Here is a 22,486-nt window from a genome sequence, read left to right on the forward strand (position 1 = left end):
CGGAAACCAGCGAACGCCATACGTGGCAACACAAACCATACCAGCGCAAACGTCAAAAAAGGGGAAAATGGAGGCGGGAACAGCTCAAAAATTTTTTACAGTTGCAATATATTTTTAGGTTTTACAGTTGTAATGTATTTTTACATTCAAAGAATTTTTAAATTGTAATGTACAGTACAAAAGGATTAAGACAGTTTTAAACGATTTTAAATTATAAAAAGTGTAACCAACAGGTACTGTACGTCTATCTATCGTTTGTATACTCAATTTTTCTGTAATAGGTAAAAAAATATATACTGCATTATAATTACTTTAAATAAAATCTCTTGAAGATGCTGTCTGTACACGAGTCGTTCTAACTGATTTTTCCATTTAAAGCTCCGTTAACAGCCTTTCTAATTGTAATTGTCTTTACATATCCTTCTGGGGAAACATCAAAGTGAACGTCTACAAAAATCCAAAAATGATAAACCAAAACTCGTTTGCTAATTCAAGTGAGTAAATAGCCAAAATGCATAAAATATGGTTTTAAAAGTAATTTTCATTATAGCTTTCAAAAATATGACGAACAATATGAATGTGACGGCTAAAATATTTGAAATCAGCCAAAAGTCACATAAGAAAACGAATAAAATGCAATTAAATCTCTGTGTTTCTAATTTCAGTATTTTTGTGTTGAAATCATGCGCATTTAATAACTCTCGGACAACAATAAAATTCTATAACATTATTTCTGTGCATTGTTGTTCTCATTTTCAAAAAAGATTATTGCGTTGAATTTAAAATACTAAATTTACAGCAATTTACTATTAAAATTAAATTAATTAAAATCAGAAATGGTGAGTAAATCCTTTATTTTGTCAAACACTTTTAATTTGGCATCATTTTTATTAAAAATTACCAAAAGGACACTTTCAATCTTAAATTTCGTTTCATACCTTGAGTACATATTACAGATTTTACCATAATATTTTAATGTACGATAAATATTTATATTATTACTAAGTATTTATTTTTACTGAACGGAATTTTTTAAAAGGAAGGAAAACACCAATGCCCGACTTGTAATAAAACATTTGGAAGAAAACACAATTTACAGAGACACATGCGGACTCACACAAATGAGAAGCCGTTTAAATGTGAAATCTGCGAATTTCGTTTTTCGGATCGAAGCAATTTAAAACGGCACATAATATCGCATTCGTATGAAAAACCATTCAAGTGCATTTACACAGGCTGTGGATGGAGCTTTAATCGAAAAAATGAGTTAGAACGACACTTGTACAGACAGCATCCTCAAGAGATTTTATCTAAAGTAAATATTATTTGAGTTCTTATAAAGTATAAAAACCAGAAACTTCTTCTTTATTGCTTACGGTGTTATTAAATTACTTCATGTTATGTTGCTAAAAATACGAATTGTATTATCTTTTCAATATATTAAATTCAAGCTCGAAATTCAATTTTAAATTCAAAGTCGAAAAGGCTTCCAAAAACAGTTGTACGACTGTGCGTAATTACTGATATCAGTAATAAAATTTAATAAAAATTTCTGAGCAACACCTTTAAACCCGTATTTTTACAATATAATTTTCTATATACGTTGTTTAATAAAATTCCGATATCACTAAAAAAATCGTAGAAATCGATTCACAATTTTTTTCTAAATAATTGACATGAAGTATTTGCATTTAAAGAAGTACGTTTCGTGTTTTATATGTTGTAAAATAATATCACTGAAAACTTATTGAATAATTAGATTCCACCAGATGACCCAACTTTAGAAAGCCGTACGTGTCACACATGCAGAAAACCTTTTGAAAATTTATCTGCTTTAAGAATCCACTTGAAAACTCACACCAGAGAACGACCATTTTCGTGTAATTTTTGCAACGACGCATTCACACACAAATACATCTTAAACAGACACATTGGAATGTTTCATCCGGGAGAGGAAACTCCATCTTGCTGCGACGTAAGTTTATAAATTCGTTAATGATTAAACTTTTAACACCCAATCGACTATTAGCATGAAAAAATAATAATATTTCACCTATTTTACCAGCAAACACCAGCAGTTTTATATTTACTTATCCTATATATTTCAAACACGTGTCTTTGTAAAATTCGATATTGCGAGTAAGTAAGTTTCTTTGTATTTAACAAGATAATTCCTGTGTTAAAAATGTACAACGATTTTGGATTCTTCGTATAGTAGCAGCCTTTAATACGTGCAGAGTGAGCATTTCTCGTGTGGACTATATAGGTCATTCGATAGTTGGTGTGTATCATAATGTTTCTGTGTCATTTCTTGTATTTAAGACAAGACATTAACTAAACAAGATTTATTTACTTTCGTTGTGGTATCGTCATCTCCTTGTTAGCGTGTGTGTTTACCATCGAAATAACGTCTTTCTCAGGACTACGCTTTTATTTCTAAGGAAATAATCAATATTCTACATAATTCCCATGAATTCAAACTTATGGAACACTCTATGTACATACAACTCGTCATTAACGCCTAAAATTGATATGTTTGGTTACATTAAATTAATGTGTCGCCTTACAAATTATAGGCTATGATTAGATAATTCCTCCTCCATTTAAGGTTGATTAATTATCTGGATAAATATGTAAGAGTAGGGGCAACGAAACAATTATTGTAAACAATAAGAAGCTTAAAATAATTGTCCGAAAAGACTTTAAAAATATCTGTACGTCGGGATATGTGTGCTATTTCTTGACGAACCCCTAACTCACGTGTGCTGCTTAGAGATATTGAGTGGTCTCGGCCGAGAAGCTAGAGCACATGAAAATAAAATAAAAGGTCAGAACTTGTGCTATCTTTACGCAGTTACGGAAGAATGACACCGGAGAGCGGCCTTATTCATGTACTATTTTCAATGAAAACTTCACATTCAGAATTCAATTAAGGAGACACCAGAAAAAGCTTCATCCGAAAGCAAAATCACAAACTTTCTTCCCGTTAAATTAACAAATATTTTTTCAGGAATGAATTTTAAACATATATTTTATTATTAGCATATAACTATAACTATATGATTAATATTAATTTTTGCTTGTTATTTGAAACAAATTCCAAGTAAGAAAGAATTAATTCAACTCATTTTGACTTAGAAAAATATAATCAGCGAGAAGTCGCCGAAATTACTACAGGCTGCATCATGACTACTGTGTGACTGTGGAAAGTCTGGATGCAACCTGTTACATTCTTTCGAAATTTTACGACTATTGCGTGTCTCCATCGTCAAAACGACTTCAATGAATTTTTCTTACACGCGAGCATTATTTTTTTTGTAACAGATTAAACAATATTTAAAATAAATGTTACCAATATTATGGAACGTGCTACCTACCATACAGATACGTTTTTGGTACCATAAATTCAACGTTAAATAAATTGGATGTAACAATTATATTTTTTTTGATAAAATTTGCTTTGATAACTTTAATGAGAAGCATTTATATTTGTTAACCGCTTATTGTTAAGATTATTGAAAACAAAAAGTTTTCTTACAATTGTGAATATTCTTTGAAATTTTAAGAACATTTTGAAATATTTCATGTTAGCTGAAAAATTTGTAAACATCTTAAAGCATTACAAATACATAATGCAGTAAACAATTATCTGAAATTCTATATTTTTATGCGACCCACATTCTAGTAAATTGTGCCCAGTTATGCTGTTTATGCTGTTTACTTTCAGAAAAGTATACAAGTTGTCCAACAACAGCAGCAAGAATCGCTTGAACAACCATCGACAAGTTTTCATACAGCACAGTCAATAGAATTTGAAGAAATATCTTCACAAAAGATTGTTTTTACTCCAAAAGAATGTGAAGAATTTCTTAAAAACGTTAACGTCGATTTAGAAGCTGATCGATTTGAAACGTCCTCACAAGTTGAATTCATCCCAGAAATGGACGTTGAAGAAAATATAGTGGAATGTCCGTTTTGCTGTGAACAATTTTTACACGACGTTTCACTAAAAGAGCACAAAAGAAAATTCCATTCGTCTGATTAATCAATTCCGAACAACTAATTTTTAAAATATATTAATTTAAATAATGTCAGATTATTTATATTTCGATATATATTAATGAAGGCAAAATTGAACATTCAGTACGAGAACTTCAATTACACTTCACGTTAACTATAAAATCGTCGTAGAAAGTGTCCATCTAATTTAATTTATAGTGAAATTGTTTGATAGAAAATTCCTAATATTTGTACGAGACTAAACTCCGGAAGTTATACTTTCATCTTTATTGCTTCACGAAAACGAAATACCTAAACATCGACAAATAGCTTAATAATTCGTATTTGTTAAATAGATTTTACACATATTATATTGATTATATTTAAAGATAATTATTTACTTTATTAATTATGCTTATCCGAAAGGATTGAAAAATTTTATATTTATCTATTGCAAAGCATTAAAGTTTGGCTAACTTACTGTTTCCTCATCAGTCCACTTTAAATAAAACACTTTTATTACTTACGAAGTCACAATAATACCACGTAAATTTGACGACAAAAAATATTATTGAAAATAAGATTAGATTTAAATGTTCGCTTTTGAAGATAATATAATCATTTTACATGGACGAAACAAGATGACGATTTTATTGATTTTTATTTTTTCCACGCAATTTTCACAAAACTAGTGTTCTTTTTATGGATTGGTCTTAATTGGCACACTTCAAATTCTGAGATTCTAGACATTATTTGCAAAAAAGTGGTCAGTTTCAGCAGGGGTGTCGCATACGTTGCAAATGTGGATTTTGAGTTGACGTGCTCTTGAGCGAGCCGTCCATCATTTATGAAGTAATTACCTATTTTTTAAATCTGTGCAATTTTGTCGAAATTTGCAAATGAATTTTTTGTGAATTTTTTATAATTCTATGAGCTTGCTACTGTTCACGACCATTTTCGTTAGATTAGAATTAACAAAGAATTTCAGCATCATTTCATCTTTCAGTTGTAGCGAACATTTTCCGAATGGCAACCATCAACGTTTCTTAGTCTTGGATTTTATCGAACCAATTGTGGTTTTTTCAAATCATCTAGGCAGGCTGCTTTATGGCAGTTGCTGGCAATAACAGAAAATTTTCTATTGAGCATATTCATCTCACATTTTGTGTTTCCTCCAAAGTTGTATGAGCAGTTTAACTGTCAAAAATTTGTATCTACAAATGAAACAAAAATTTTTAGGTTATTGTGACATAATACAGTTGCCTTTCAAAATTTTGACAATGTAATTTTTAAATATTGGTTTTTTACTTTAAATGTCCAAAATAACTAATTATTGAATTCTGTAACAGTAACAAAGATTAGAATGGGATTAAGACATTATTTGACAACAAAACTCGATCTGATTTTATTGCTTTAAAAAGGCTTATAAACTATTGAAATTCTGTAATTATATTACATGGGGACATACTTTCTTTTTTTCCATTATCTTGTATAACAGTCACTGGTACTTCTGCTGCCTCAATGGGGAGAAAAAAACCTAATGATTCATCTCTAAATAAAAATTTTATTTCATCGTTCATGGAATTCAAATTTTTAAAAGTTCATAAAATTAGAAATTCACAGTACTTCAATATTAGAAAAAAAGTTTAAAAACTAGATTAAAAGAGTTTTTTGAACTAATATTATATTTAATTTAAACTACATTGCTCAAAAATTAGTATAGAATATAAAGTTAAGCAAATGACTACTAATTTGAACTTAAAACGCTCTTGATCATTGAACGCAAGAAGAAAGAGACAAATAAATGTTATAATACGCAACAAAAGACAGCGAAACTGACAATTCAATTATGCTTTTGTTAAAAAGATAATGGAAAATTGAGAAATCGACACAATGCCACGCTGCAAATTCTTTCCATTTCAAATTAAAAGTATCTTGTTCCTGTACATCATACTTTTCCTTTAACACTAGATTCTTACTGGTCATCTATTAGGTTTTTTTTCAGAGAAAAAAATTTAGATTGAAATAACGTGACTTCTGGTTTGCATCGGAAGTTTTTATATTGTCAATCCGGGCCTTGTGCCTCTGACGTTTCTATATTTTGTCTCGGAATTCCTTACTGTAATTCCATTCTCAAGATTAAGAAACTACGGCCGCGCATCAATGGGAATTTTACTTTTTTTTTCAAATTGCAGTACAAAATTCATACTGGGAAGGAAATAAAGGCACTTAACAGAATATTATAATTGATAAAATTTAAGTACCCCTGTGTAGCATGAATGCAAGACAGCGATTCCTCTTATACGGGAGCTACCTTGCCAGATTTAAATTATTTATTTAATTATTTATTTAAATATAGAATTAATCCTAGTTATTTAAATATAATCTGAACCCGAGATATTAAATTTTGTCTGACTACTGGAAAAGGCGTATTTTTCTTATACTGTATATAACAGCAGGAAAGTATAGTAATCGGTCAAAAATGCCCTTCAAGATTTTAAAAACGTTTCCATTCCAAAGACATTTGAAACGTTTTACAATGCAAAATACCGTATTTTTTTTGTATATAAGACGACCTCGCATATAGGACGAGGTGTGCCTTTAAAGATCAAAATATAGAAAGTTAGATTTATTAATACAGTTTAATTTAATTCCGTTGAATCATAAATAAAATGGCAAATGCACGTAAATGCACACATTGTCCAGCAAAAATTACTGGCATTTAAATCTTTAAGGAAAAATCTTATAAAATGACATAATGTGTTCATGCAAAGCTTGGACGATCGGGAAACTTTTTTGCCAATTCTTAACAGGCGAATCCACTCTCTGTCGATTACACTTACTAATTTCTCCAAGTTCAAATTTTCGAATAATTATCTGTTTTTCACGTGGGAATGGATTAAAACTTATATCGGGCTCTCGTGTGATTTTGGAATTTTAAATTGAATTTTAATTTTAAAGCATTGCTTTTCCAACTGCTAGTCATCTTTACTTCTGACAACATAAAACAGTGGTTTTTATCCTTTTAGTGATGAGGGACCATTTATCAAAATTTTTCTCTTGCCATGGACCACGAGCTGTTTGGCAGTAATATAAGTTTTTATAAGGTTGTTCTATAAATTAAACATGTATAAAATTATTTGAAACCAAGAGTATTACAGTATTTGTGAAAATGTTTCATTAATTATATTATTTTAGTGCAATTTTTGTAACTGCATAGTGTTTACCAACTGCTTGATTCTTTGTTCAGTACTACTCAAAGCCAAACGCATGTCGGCACTGGCATCCAACCGATTTCGATGTTTATTTTTAATTAATTATCAAAAGCACTGAGAATCCTTGCTTGCATAAATACGCGGTTGAAAATAAAGTTAGGTACCGTAAAGCAATTTCTCGAATTTTAGAGAAAGCAATAGCTTTATGGCTCCAAAAATCTTTAAGATTAATTCCTGTCTCGAAAGTATCCTTGCAGTTACTATCGTGTTACATTTCAATTAACTTTTCTTGTATTTTATCCGGCACCTCAGAAATGTTGACTATGAAAGGATTGTGGATCAGTTTCCGAATAATGCCTTCCAGGAGGTCTTTTAAAGGAAACTGGCTCCCTATTCAGGTGTTACAAACGTGGAGAAAACCCGGAGAACTCCACGTGGCCAGCCCGTCCGAACGCAGTGGAAACCGGCGACCAAACTCTCAGTGTTTAGCGAAAGAACTGCTCAGCCACTAATGGGCATCTCAGCACACTGTCTGTCAATAATTGGGTTCAATGTATCAAACGCAGAAAAAATCTCACTTTTAATTTTGCTGATCAATAGGACGATATTAGCGATAAACGTACTGATTTTATCTTCAAATGCAAATATATTGCTAGTGCCTTCCAATTTCATATTTTTTGACCGTTGTAGTTAAAGGTTCAATTTATTTAGTTTGTGCAAAAAAATCCACTAAATAAGCAAAATGTATTTGAAATTTGAACTGACAAAACTCGTCATCAACTCGTCGTCATTTATTTAATAATTTTAAGATGACTTCAGGGACCACTTTGAATGCTTTTAGAAACCACCAGTGGTCCATGGACCACCGGTTAAGAACCACTGACATAAAAGAACGATTGAAACGATCCAGATAAAATACTTCTGTTTTAAATACTAGAGAGTAAGCATTCAGTTTTAAATACACGGTTCAAAAAATTATTTGCAAAAACGCAAAGAATCTTTCTCTCGCGCGTATAGAGCGACCAAAAAATTTGAAGATGTGATAAGTGAATAAAAACCTTGTCTTATATGCGAGTAAATACGGTATTTGTTTTATTTTTTGGGTGTATAGACGTATCTGTAAATGAATGGCGCGATTCTGCTTATCTAATTTGAAGCTTAATAATTCCAATGCTTTTGTCGAAGATTATTGAAAATTTGTAGTGAGATTTGTGTTAGAAAAGAAGTCTATTGAAATTTTCAAAAGAAATCGAACCATCGGTTCGGGAGATGTTAAGGAGATAATGGACATATCTCAAAGGGATTCCGAGTGATGAAATGGTGCTTTTTGGTATAAAATTTTAATTTATCGAAAAATAAATGTTTGCTTGAAAAATTTTTTCAAGCAAAGTTTAGTACATAATTTGGAGTGTTTCGATACGCGTTGTTTAGAAACAATTACACCAAATAATACTGTATTTCACAAAGATGTTACTTCTCTTCCAATTATCTTGTTTTACAGCTTTCGTCACAAAATTTATTTTTTTAATATTTCTAACAGTTTTTTGAAAATCGTGAATGTAAAAATACCTTGAAATAAGTAGAAATCTACTTATATTTTATTTAGGGAAACTTAAGAACTCGATTCAAGAAAAAAAACTTAACACTTAGTGAAGTTTAAATGATACAATACGTTCTAGATTGGTGAAATATAATAAATTGTAGATATATATTGAATTCCGGAACTTCCATTCGTTTTTTGTCCTATACACGAAAACACGAAAAAACCGATAAATATGTTTTTCACACAAAAAGTTTCATTTATAAGACGTCTTTTAACGATTGAAACCGTTAGAAGAGAGCTTACTCTTCTGTTTTCAGTTCATTTCAGTGAAAAAAAAACTATATAAAGATAATGACTGTCTACTGTTTTGTATTGTTCTCTTTCCATAACCGTTCATCGATCAATGAAAGAAAACAAACGGGAATGTGCTTTCGGTACCTGAAATTTAAAATAAAACTTTAAAAGCATAGAAGTCTGAGAAACGAAATGGAAAATATTCCTTCTATATAGAGAATAAATTAATGATGATGATTCAGAAGTAGATTTTCAATATTTCATGCACGTTTTAAATATATAATGATTTCAACATAATATACACTCGGATACAAATAACAGAAAATGTACGATAACTTACGATTGATGAGAAGTAATTCCGTTCATTGCTAATCACCCAGTCTCGGGTTTGAAAGAAGCAAAGAGTTGTGGGATACCAAAGGTAAGAAAAGTGAACCTTCTATATCGACTTCTGTCTGTGAAAGAAAACAGAAGTACTATCATTATTAACGAGCGAAGTGTTGCGTACTTTAACTACTTACGTATGTTTTTCTTTTCCGTTTTTCATTCTGAAGTACGCACGGTAGTAAATACGGCGATGTTTAATTCGGAAATTTCTAACGTTCATTTTTTTTCGAAATTTGAAAAACCGACAAATGATATTTGACTGCAAAATTCTTAAAACAAAAACAATACTTTTAAACTATTATAAATAATTATTTTCGACGCAAACGGCCACCAGATATATCTAGTCGTGGGTACCCTCTTTTTTGTCCATTCTTGATATTCCCTCTTTCTTGCTATTTCTTTGTTTTGTACACCAGTTTTAATTTTATAGTTCAAGTGATATTGTCGGGAAAATTTGTTGTACAAGATTCGGTATTTGCTCTCGTGTATTCTCGGTGAGAAAGGTGTTTGTTGGTATCCTCTATCCTGTTTTTTAACGAGCGAAAAAAATAGGATTCATCGTGTTTTGTTTTTCTTATTTTCGACTCTCTGTCATCTTACCGCTCGTTAGCTTCACAATATAAAATTTTTTTTTTTTCAATTCTTCTTCATACAACTCAATTGTTTTATGATTTCATATTTGGCAGTTTCATAAAATGTATGAATAAGTTCCATTATTCAAGAGTTGTTTGTGGTAAGAAATATCCGCGCTGTTGCAAAGATTCTCATACGAACGAGATTGTTGTAACACTATTAATGGACAATGCATCGATGGCAGCAAATTCTCAAAAAAATTGTTAAACTACTTTTTTTCGTAAAGTTTAAATTGCTGGTTTGTATTTGAGGAGAAAAGTTAAATAGGGATCAGATATTTCTTGTTTATCGATTAGTTCCGATTTCTTGATGATTATTATTTTACGATGGGCTGTTTTCAGATGATCACGATACAGCTCGTACATGATACTTTGCTCAATATCTTATGATAATAATGAGAACACGTCATTTGTTTTTCAACCTTATTCAAATTATTTGAAACTTCTGACTTATTTAAAAAACTGAATCTATATATATAATCGAGACGAGTTAATAATAATAATAGTAATAATAATAATCTAGCGCAGAGCCCAAACGATTAGAAATTAAATGTTGAAATTTGGTACACAGTTAGGGTACGTCACGGGAACGCATACTAAAAAAGTATTTTTCGAAATTCCTTTCCACGGAGAGACAGAATTAATACCTAATACTTCCATTAACAGCAGAAGTGTTACGTAACAATAAAATTGTTGAGAGAAAGCGACGTGCAAGACGCAGATGCAGTTTTTTCGTGTTTGCGAAAAATCGAACATATTTTAGACCCTTATAAAAATTTTCGAATTAGTCTGGGAACAGGGGAACCAATTCTTGCATTCTGTGAAAACGGAATTCAAATAAAATTTTTTCGTTTTTATTCGGTTATTTTCAACAAAATCAATGTAACTGAATTCACATAAAATGATTTGTTATTTTTTATTTTTAAAATATTACGTACATGAATTAATTTAGAAATAAATCCTTCGATAAAATAACTTCGAAGGGAACGTCTACAAGAATTTAAAATTGATAAAACTATAACTCATTTGATACTTGAGGAGAGTAAAATGTCAAAATGCATAAAATATGATTTTAAAAATACTTTTTAAATCAAATAATATGAATGTCACACGTAAAAGATCTGAAATCAGCCAAAAGCCGCATGAAAAAACAGAAATAAAATGCAATTATATCTTTCTATTTGCAATTATTCTTGTGTTTAAATCATGCACATTTAATTACTCTCGGACAACAATTAAATTCTACAACATTATTTTTTGCTTTGTTGTTTTCATTTTCGGCCAAATTATTACATTGAATTTCAGACACTAAACTTACAGCATTTATTATGTAAATTAAGTTAATTGAAATTAGAAATGGTGAGTAAAACTTTCATTTTGTCAAACACTTTCAATTTGGCATCGTTTTTTTTTTTTTTTTAAATTACCAAAAGAACATTTTCGAATTTAGTTTAATATTGTACCTATAGTACGTATTACAGATTTTACCATAATTATTTAATGTACGATAAATATTTATATTATAAATAATTTATATTTCAATTTCTACTAATTATTTATTTTTACTCAACGAAATTTTCTAAAAGGAAGAAAAACATCAATGCCCGACTTGTAGTAAAACATTTGGGACAGAAGACGTTTTAGGTGGACATATGCGGATTCACATCGGCGAGAAGCCGTTTAAATGCGAATTTTGCGAATCTTGCTTTTCGGATAAAAACTATTTCGAACGGCACATGATATTGCATTCGGATGAAAAACCATTCAAGTGCAATTACGACGGCTGTGAATGGAGCTTCAAATGGAAACAGGCATTAGAACGACACTTGTTCGCATGTCATCATAAAGAAATTTTATGTAAAGTAAATATTAAAAATTTTTAAATTTTATTTATATATTTTGATTCTCAAAGCAAGAAAGTTATAAAATAAATAAACACAATATGATTTTATACGGTTATATAAAACATTTAGTTAATTTTTCAAGCAAACTCAATGAAATTCTGCTAATTTACAGAAATAAATGTTAAAATAATAATAATAATAAATTATCGTAATTATAATTATTGTTGTTTCGTGAATTGTCAATACAGAACCGTTCTCCTTATTTACTTTGTGCCAGTTTATTATTCAAAACTATTTAAAAAATGGCGGAGACGTTACCTGTAATAAATTCGTCGGTATAAATAATAATCTATCTTGATCGTGAATGATATAAAATTGGAAGTACAACGAGTTTGAATTATAAAAAAATCATTTTTGACAATTATTATTCTTACAATTGATATTTCCATTCATGACAACGAGATACATCTTCAACGTGTTGTTATTTTTTAATTTTGTATTTTCATTTCTTAAACTACAAACACCAGAAACGTGAGCTTTATTGCTTACAGCAGTGTTTCTCAAACTTTTTGGATCGCGACCCCCCTTCTGCACTTAAAAATTTCAAAGGACCCCCGAAGAATAAGAATAAGTATGTGTCAAAAAACATCCCGGAAGGAGGGGGTTAGGCTCGTATTTAGATATTTATATTATTTTTATTATTTATGTGTGCAATTTATTTAAGTAAAAATTATTTTATATATTTTTTATTTCTATTATTTCTAAACATGAATCCATAGTAAATTTATGTAATATTTGAAAAAATTGATCTGGCATCAATTTTTCAGCGACCCCCCAAATATTTTTCACGACCATCTTGGGGGTCGCGACTCCTACTTTGAGAATCACTGGCTTACAGTGTTATTAAGTTATTTCGTGTTTTTGTTTTCTTTTTGTTAAAATTACAAATTATATTATAATTTAAACATTAAGTTCAGGTTACTGTCGAAAAGACTTTCAAAAACAGTCGTACGACTGTGCGTGATTGCTAATCTCAGTAATAAGATCTAAGCAAATTAGCTGTATTTATATAAAATAATTTTTTATATACATAGTTTAATAAAACATGAACAAAATCTTTTTATTCCGACATTATCAAAATGAAAGAAATCGTTGAAACAAACATTTCACAACTTTTTTAAAAATAATTGACACCAATTATTTGCATTTAAAGAGTTACATTTGTGTTTTTCACATATTGTAAATTTCGATAGTTTAGGTGACATACACATAAAATAAGAATATACAATATGATTTTATCTGAATATATAAAGTATTATGTTAATTTTAAAAATCATTGAAACTGTACACTTTCTGAAACTAAGCGAACATAATTATAAAAACATCAACAACAACAATAATCATAAATAATAGTAATTATTATTATTCTTATTTTTGAAAATAGAAAACTTTTTAAAAATATTATTTAATTTATTTGCTTGCGTCTTTTGTAAAAACAATTTTTCTAATTCTCTGTGTGCCAATTTATAACTTGAAAACCTTTTTAAAGTCGAACAGACTTTACCCATAAGCCATTCACCACAACTATAGAGTTAACATATTTATAACTTAAGATATAACATATAAAGAATTGCCTGCTTTAATGTATTGTCAATAATTATTTTATAAATTATTATGAATTTAGATTTCACCAGATGACCCGAAGATCACAAGCCGTAAATGTCATATCTGCGAAATAGTTTTATCTGATCCCTATGCTTTAAAACGTCACCTGAGAAGTCACACCAGAGAGCGGCCATTTTCATGTAATATTTGCAACGAAACATTTACATTCGAATCTGAATTAAAGACACACGAGAAAAAGTTCATCCGAAAGCGGAAACACAAACTTGCTTCCAGGTAAATTTACAAATGTTTTTAAGGAATGAATTTTAAGCATATATTCTATTATAAGCATATAACTATAACTATATGATTAATATTAATCTCTGCTTTTATTTGAAACAAATATCCGGGTAACAAAGAATAAATTAAGTTCATTTTGACAGTAGAAAAATATAATCAGCGAGAAGTCGCCTAAATCAAACAGGCTGCATCTTGACTGCTGTGACTGTGAGAAGTCTGGATGCAACCTGTCACACTTTTCCGAAATTTCACGATTATTGCGTGTCTGCATCGACAAAATAACTTCAGTGAATTTTTTCTTATTCATCAGCATTCCTTTATCTGTAATAGATTAAACAATATTAATAATTAAAATCATATTTTTAGAATACAATCTTATAACAACCGGAAAGATTACGCAACTCGTTGCAGGATTTATTTTAAAGCTATTGTGTTTTCATATTTTCACAATAGAAAACTTTTTTCAATCCTTCTTCATACAACTCAATTGTTTCATAATTTCATATATGGCAGTTTCATAAAATTCATGAATAAGTTTTATTACTTCAGGGTTGTTTTGTGGTAAGAAATATCCCCCGCTGTTGCAGAGATTCTCATATGAACGAGGTTGTTGTAATACTATTAATAGACAATGCATCGATGGCAGCAAATTCTCAAAAAAATTTGTTAAACTACTCCTTTTCGTAAAATTTATATTGCTAATTTGCAGTGGCGTGCCGTGACATTTGATGATAGGGAAGCTGTGTTTCTGTAAGATGACGACTTACAGGGGCAATCAATTAATTGCGCTTCAGGGCTCGTTCGTATTCGTTTGTTCGATACGCCAGTAAATACCGTATACTTCTTTAAATGTATTTTTAGTAGATTATCCGACGTACTTAATAAATAAGAAAGTTCAATATAATTACCTCCGTTATTAGTTTCAATAAATTTTTTATGCCCTCTTAATGCTAATTCTTGTTTTGAGAAAAAACATATAATATCTATTAATGTAGATATGTCTATTATTCGTAATTATCTTGTTATAATTTTCAATATTTATTTTATATTGTCTACCAATGTTAAATTCTATTCCGCTTTGATTTTCTAAATTGCTTAAATTTTACGAAAGAATCGTCATTCGTCATAAATTTTATCGTCAAAATGTCGAATTTTTTTGTTGACGTATTTATATTTAATTTAGGCATTGGTCGTTCTTTTTTAATAATGTTTTCTTTTTCATTATATGGTCTTGAGCCAAAACTTTTTTAAAATAAATTTTTAAATCACTAGACACGATATAAGGGCTAAAATTAAAATTATAAAAAAAACCTTACTTGGTAAAGCAAAATGTGTGATGAATATACATACTTAGTACAAAAAATTCTTCAATTCTTTGAATATACTTTTAAAGAAACTTTTAATTAAATATAACTTTGTGAAGAAACGTACATAAAAATAACAAAATATTCTTTACTTTTTAAATCTTAAAACAATCCACTTACAAGGGAACTGTCGGAGTGTCATCTAAGAGATTTTAATAAAATTTAGTTAATAATTACGTTAAAAGTATACAAACTCTATGACAAATTTGTAGTATTCACTAAAAGTGTTAATCAGAGTTATTAGCAATCAAATGTCGTACTACTTTATAGTGGTTTAACACAAATATGCAAATTTTTAAAGTGAAACGGTCGCGGAGGAAGATACAGTAATACAGTAGAGCGTCGAAAAGTGGAACCAATTGGGGACTGGGGTCCTTCCAGTTAATGATTTGTTACAGTTTCCGACTTTGTACGAAAAAATACATTAACCTGTCCGATGTTCAAATTTTTCTCCGTTGCGTATCGCTTACTGTTGAATTTTTCTCCGTTGCGTGTCGCTTCGTGTTGAATTTTCGTCGATTTTAAGCCTAACGAAAATTTTTATAATAATCATCGAGGCTATCGTATCGTTAAAAATTATTTCTGCATTTTGTACAAACAAAATAAATATATTAAAGAATATAAAAAACATGAAAATTATACTTTAGAAGTAAATTTAGTATCAAAAACATTCGATTCAGCACGACACAGTCCGACTGAAAATCGTTCCACTTTCCGGCCATTCCACTTACCGACGATTCACTTAACGACGCTCTACTGTACCTCGATTTTCATTGACTTTGGTTTTCGTCGATTTTTTGCAAAAAATTTGCCTCGGATTTCGTCGGCGTGCCACATGATCGAGTTGCTAATTTTGCAAAAACAAAGAGCGACCCACGCATTTTTCTGCTCACAAGTCTTCGTGGCGATGTTTTTTGCTGTACGAGCATTACTCCGCGCGTCTAGCTAAACAATTCCATTGCTTCCATTCTTTTTAGTTCCATCGTGGGACCAAAGAAAGTTTCCAGAGCCAGTAGCCCTTCGAACAAGGCCAGGAACACGATCGAGTTGAAGGAAATCATTAAAAAATACGTGACTGGCATTAAAATTGCTGAAATTGGTCACATGTACTGTACTTTTCGGGAAGTCATCATCCACGATAAGTTTCGTTGTGGCGAAAAAGGAAGCAAAAAGGAGGCTAATGTAGCGAAAGGCGAAAATGTGCTAATGAAACAGAGACCGCAAACAATTGAAAAGGCCGAACAGTTATTATTAATTCCGATCAATCAAAAACAGTTAGATGGTGATTCTGTTTCGGAGACCATTGTATTAGTTTTTTTATACTCATTTTATATTAATTTCTTAATTTTTTTTAGTATTAAACACTACGAAAACAGAGGTATCGCTGTATTACATTTACAGAGTAGAAAAAGAAATAACTCAAATAAATATTATAAAAGATTAGATATATATACTAATTTAACAATGAAATTTAATATAAAAGTATTGATAGAATAAATATAAAGAAAACAATCGAAACGTAATAAATAAATACATTTTAATAGATATATTTAAAAGTTATTATATTCACAAATTATTAGATGGACAACTATTTACATGATATTTTTCAACAAAGCAAAATCAACAAAGAATCTGTTGGCATCGTGCACATTTAACAAATCGAAGATTTTTGCAATTACTCTCGACACAATTTAAACTGTCAGTGTTTAAAAAAGAAAAACAAACTTGTTTTACATTTAAGAATTGACACTTTTCAATTATGAGTCCAGAAGCGAACCATGCATGTTTAATCAAATTATTAAATATTGGCGCAGATAATTGATGATGAAGAATCGAATGTAATTTTATAATGCCATTTCTAGTTGTCCAAAACAATTTCATCGAAGAATCATTAGAGAATAATTGTATAGCATTTAAAATTTCTTCAGCTCAAAGTTTTGATTGTCTATGAAATCCGACATCTAAAGGTTGGCATATAGACGTACACTTTGGTGGAATAATTAATATTTCGCATGAATTTTGATTTGTAGATGTTTGAAATACTGTAATATTAATATTAATATTTGTTTGTCCACTACACGAGTCAATTATTAATAAAGAGTTTTCTGTTATATTTGGAGATAATACGTCTTTTACATAGTTTGTAATAATTGCTGTAGATAATTTGCCAGATGAGCTAGCTGTAACAGTTACGTTGGGGGCATTGAACAGCGATGCTTGAACTCTACGTCCAAAGGTTTCATGAGCCTCTTGTAAGCAAATAAATACATTACCTACAACTTGTCCGATAGCATTAATTAAATATTGAACAGTGTAGGAATGCGTTACTTTATTACTTGGAGAATGTGCAAATCCAATAGTGTGTTTTTCTCCTTTATATGAAAGTGTTCTTGGTGAAATCATTTCGTATGAAAAACCACACTGATCCGTATTGAATATGAAGTTACGTGAATAAGACAACAATAAATTTTTTACTGTTGTTTGAAATTGCGCAGCTTTTACTAATATATCCTTTTCGTTCACTATTTCTGTTTTATTTACAAGTTTTGTAATCTTTCGAGATACTAATCTATATTCTTTTTTAAATTTTGCAACCCAAGAATCACTAGCGGTGAACTTAATTGAACTATTTAGTTGAAGAAGTTTCTGTAATGCCCATATTTTTAATTGATTTCCTTTAACAGTTTTATAGCTGCCTCGAGCTTCGTCAAACATTCGTTTAGTATGTTCTTTAATGATTTTTAACGTTTCAATTCTATGCTTTCGAGATTTAAATTGTATTTCCCTTTTATATAAATCACTAAAACGTTTTAATTCTTTAGCTCCTTTCCGCTGTAATGTGTGTAATTTCCATTTTGGGTGTTTCTTATGCAAGTTAAGAATTTCTTCTTTTCGTTTTGTTGAGATTATATTCTTATCGAATTTTTCATCATCTGAATATCCCGATTTACAGTCAGTGTCTGCGTTATCAGTTTCTTTCACTAGAAGCAGACGTGTTATTTCATTATCTAAAATAAACCTATCTATAATCAAATTATTATTTTCCATCTGACAAAACTCTTCGTCATCTCTACTTACATAACTACTTAAAATATCGCTAAATGCATTAAAAAGCAGTTTGGCTACCTGTTTATCAACGTCTGAAATATTATGCCTACAAATATTTTCTGTAGGCCAAACATTATCACATAAACGTTTAAATTCTGCTATAATGTTTTGAATATTTACATTTAATTCTCCCATTTTTGAAAACTAGAATTCATTCATAAATGTAATAGGGCTGTCTTCCTCCGCGACCCTTTCACTTCTAAAAATTTGCATATTTGTGTTTAAGTACTATAGAATAGTATGACATTTGATTGCTAATAACTCTGATTAACACTTTTAGTGAATACTAGAAATTTGTCATAGAGTTTGTATACTTTTAACGTAATTATTAACTAAATTTTATTAAAATCTATTAGATGACACTCCGACAATTCCCTTGTTAGTGTAATAGCTCCCTACGACTGGCTAATGAATGGAATCAGAGACGTCCTGATAGGTGTGCGGCGCGTGTATGCACGCAGGTTGCCAAATCCCGAGGGTGCCGATACCGGTCAATGTCAAATGCCTCTTTTGTCGCATAACTAGTATACCTCAAAGGACGCGACAGGGTTGTTTTAAATTTTAAACGTATCTCACCATAGCTGTAAAAATCTAAATATGTTAAACTTAACAGATTGTCTGTCGTTTGTTTTCTAACTAATTCGTTTTAGGACCAAGTGTTCACGGAAATTTCCAAAATTTAAAATTTTTCGGTCACTCTCATTGAACTGGAAAAATTTCTGTCTTTATTACATCTAATATTACACAGAGATCAGACCCCGCTGTACTCGGCAAGAGATTGGTTCGGTTAAGCTTCTGTTTAAGTAAAATTTCGGCTTTCCCGTCAGGGTTTTATTTATGTTATTAATTCCCTAATCGCTTAATTATTTAACTACTTAAGTAGAAATAAGTCAAAACCAGTTACTTTGTACTTGAATATCTGTAGTCTTGAGAAAGAAGTGGAAGGAAATGTTTATGACAACCGATACATAGATCGTAAATTTAAGGAAAATAAATTCTAGAGCTTTTTTTGTACCATTGTACCTCTCATTCATTAAATTTGGTTGTAAATGATGCTGCCAAAGTAACAGTTAATTTTTTAACACTGTACAAGAATTGTACACGTTTTTTTCTGCATTCCTTTACAGATGGGACATACTAAATCGTAATATCACCGGTTTAACATTGAAATCCGTAAGTAATATAAGATGGGAGAGCGGAATAAATATATCAAATATTTTAATGGATTTTTTAAAAACTCCTGTGAACTACACAGAACTATCATAAAAACATGCCAGTAAACTCCTATCGGTTAAATTAACCCTTTCCATGCTGTCGATCTGCAGCAAATAATTGAGTGGAATTAGTCATGCGGCGCATTTTTTGCAGTTCTTGGATAATTTTTAAATGGCGATATTTCTATTCAAAATCGCGCTATGTTTAATCTGTTTTTTGTGTTTGATTAAGAAAATATCACAGTTTACGATTGTTTAATTTTTAGTTTAATAAAAATTTAAAATAATATTATATTACGAACAAAAGAAACAAAAAATTAATTTACAGAGAATCGCTAAACTTTGTCCATTTGTTGGTTAGATACATCTGTCTTCTTTTAAATAAAAGAAACCGCAGCTCTCTAGCTAGAGCGAAGGAGAAGTTATATCCATTATTTACACTATTTCTCTAATTACTTAGCAGGGAGAAAGGTTGATTGTTATCGTAAACGACACGTTAAAGTTTATTATCATATATTTCTGCTTAAAATAGTGAATATTTGACACTTTTTTATATTTTTTCAATGCTTTATACAATAATACACTAAAATAAGCGATCAGTTAATTTTTTTCCTGCAATTACGCAATATCCAGAAAGTAATAAGTTTTTCGGTAAATTTTTCAGATAGAAGCTTTTGATGAGAAATCTTCTTGTCTAAATAAAGTCAAATAACATAGAAACTAGTAGAATTACGGTGCTAAAATGATGAATATAGCTATCTTTTAACGTTTGTTTACACTCTGACTTTAATCACATGGATTGGTTCTTCGTGGGAAAATCCCCACCAAATGGTTTAAAAAAACTCTCGTTCGTTGAAGTTGATTCAGTCATAATATAAATTACCAATTAGAGCGTAATAGGCGTAAAAAATTTTTAAAGCCAATTAACAGCAAGATCTTCCATAGATTTACTATAGGGAGGTGGAGTTTCCTGGAAATATTTATTGCTAGATAGTTTTAAAAACATATGTAGTTGCCGAAATATTGTAGAATTAGCTAATTTAATGCCTAAGTACATTAAATTAGTTAATTAATGCTAAAAAACGATTTAAAAAGCGGATTTATTGCGATTGTTTACATTTTACTTGGGACTTTCTCGTGGAAATTTTTCCTTTCACAAGTCTGTGATTAGTTAAAGTAATGTCAACAAAGGCAGAAGATACGCAATAAAACTGTAAAAAAAGTTTCCCTTTGATTGTTTTTAGTTAACTGTGTAGTTAACTGGGAAGATTTGCTGTAGAATGGTAGGGGGTCCATTTTACCGAAATATTTATGGCCCAGGAGTGGTCACAAAACACTTTTTAGCTTAAACAAAGTCAATCGACCTACAAAAGAGCGAATCAAAGCTAAGATCGCTGGAAAATCGAATATAACGCAAAATAATCGAATTTTTTGATTAATTACGCCTAAAAACATATGCCGCATCACGAATTAACGGCAAGTCACGTGACATACGCCTAAAGGATTATAACCGCATGGAAAGAGTTAAAAAACTGGATCTATATATATAATCGAGACGAGTTGATAATAATAATAGTAATAATAATAATAATCAGCGCACAGCCCAAACGATTAGAAATTAAATGTTGAAATTTGGTACACAGTTACGGTACGTCACGAGAACGCATACTAAAAAAAGATTTTTCGAATTTCCTTTCCACGGAGAGACGGAATTAAGGCATAACACTTCCATTAACAGCAGTAGTGTTACGTAACGATGGAAGTGTTAAGAGAAAGCGAAGTGGAAGACGCAGATGCAGTTTTTTTGTGTTTGCGAAAAATCGAACATATTTTAGACCTTTATAAAAATTTTCGAATTAGTCTGGGAACAGGGGAACCAATTCTTGCATTCTGTGAAAACGAAATTCAAATAAGATTTTTTCGTATTTATTCGGTTATTTTCCACAAAATCAATGTAACTGATTTCACATAAAATGATTTGTTATTTTTTATTTTTAAAATATTACGTACATGAATTAATTTAGAAATAAATCTTTCGATAAAATAACTTCGAAGGGAACGTCTACAAGAATTTAAAATTGATAAAACTATAACTCATTTGGTACTGGAGGAGAGTAAAATGTCAAAATGCATAAAATATAATTTTAAAAATACTTTTTAAATCAAATAATATGAATGTCACACATAAAAGATCTGAAATCACCCAATAGCCGCATGAAAAAACAGAAAAAAAAATGCAATTATATCCTTCTATTTGCAATTATTCTTGAGTTTAAATCATGCGCATTTAATTACTATCGGACAACAATTAAATTCTACAACATTATTTTTTGCATTGTTGTTTTCATTCTCGGCCAACTCATCACATTGAATTAAAGACACTAAATTTACAGCATTTATTATGTAAATTAAAGTAATTCAAATTAGAAATGGTGAGTGAAACTTTCATTTTGTCAAACACTTTTAATTTGGCATCGTTTTTTTTTTTTTTTTAAATTACCAAATGAACATTTTCGAATTTAGTTTAATATTGTACCTATAGTACGTATTACAGATTTTACCATAATAATTTAATGTACGATAAATATTTATATTATAAATAATTTATATTTCAATTTCTACTAATTATTCATTTTTACTAAACATAATTTTTTAACAGCAAGGAAAACATCTATGCCCGACGTGCAATAAAACATTTGGGAGAAAACAATATTTACTGTTACACATGCGGACTCACACCGGCGAGAAGCCGTTTAAATGCGAATTTTGCGAACGTTGTTTTTCGGATAAAAGCCATTTAAAACGGCACATGATATTGCATTTGGATGAAAAACCATTCAAGTGCAATTACGACGGCTGTGAACGGAGCTTCAAACGGAAAGATGTGTTAGAACGACACTTGTTCTCATGGCATCATACAAAGATTTTAGATAAAGTAAATATTAGAAATTTTTAAATTTTATTTTTATATTTCGATTCTC

At 30.1% G+C, this 22,486-nt stretch overlaps 1 protein-coding gene across 1 annotated transcript; it reads left to right on the top strand.

The window, feature by feature from the left end:
- Nucleotides 1-1,676: 1,676 nt before the first annotated feature.
- On the top strand, nucleotides 1,677-22,461 carry LOC136975188 (zinc finger protein 567-like). The gene is made up of 5 exons (XM_067270226.1): nucleotides 1,677-1,699; nucleotides 1,840-1,975; nucleotides 3,728-3,972; nucleotides 16,161-16,488; nucleotides 22,165-22,461. The coding sequence occupies exons 1-5, from the start codon at nucleotides 1,677-1,679 to the stop codon at nucleotides 22,459-22,461; spliced, it is 1,029 nt and encodes a 342-aa protein (XP_067126327.1).
- The last annotated feature ends 25 nt before the right edge of the window (nucleotides 22,462-22,486 follow it).

Source organism: Centruroides vittatus, unplaced genomic scaffold (assembly GCF_030686945.1).
Source record: "Centruroides vittatus isolate TY-2023 unplaced genomic scaffold, ASM3068694v2 contig_1080, whole genome shotgun sequence".
Lineage (NCBI taxonomy): Eukaryota > Metazoa > Arthropoda > Arachnida > Scorpiones > Buthidae > Centruroides > Centruroides vittatus.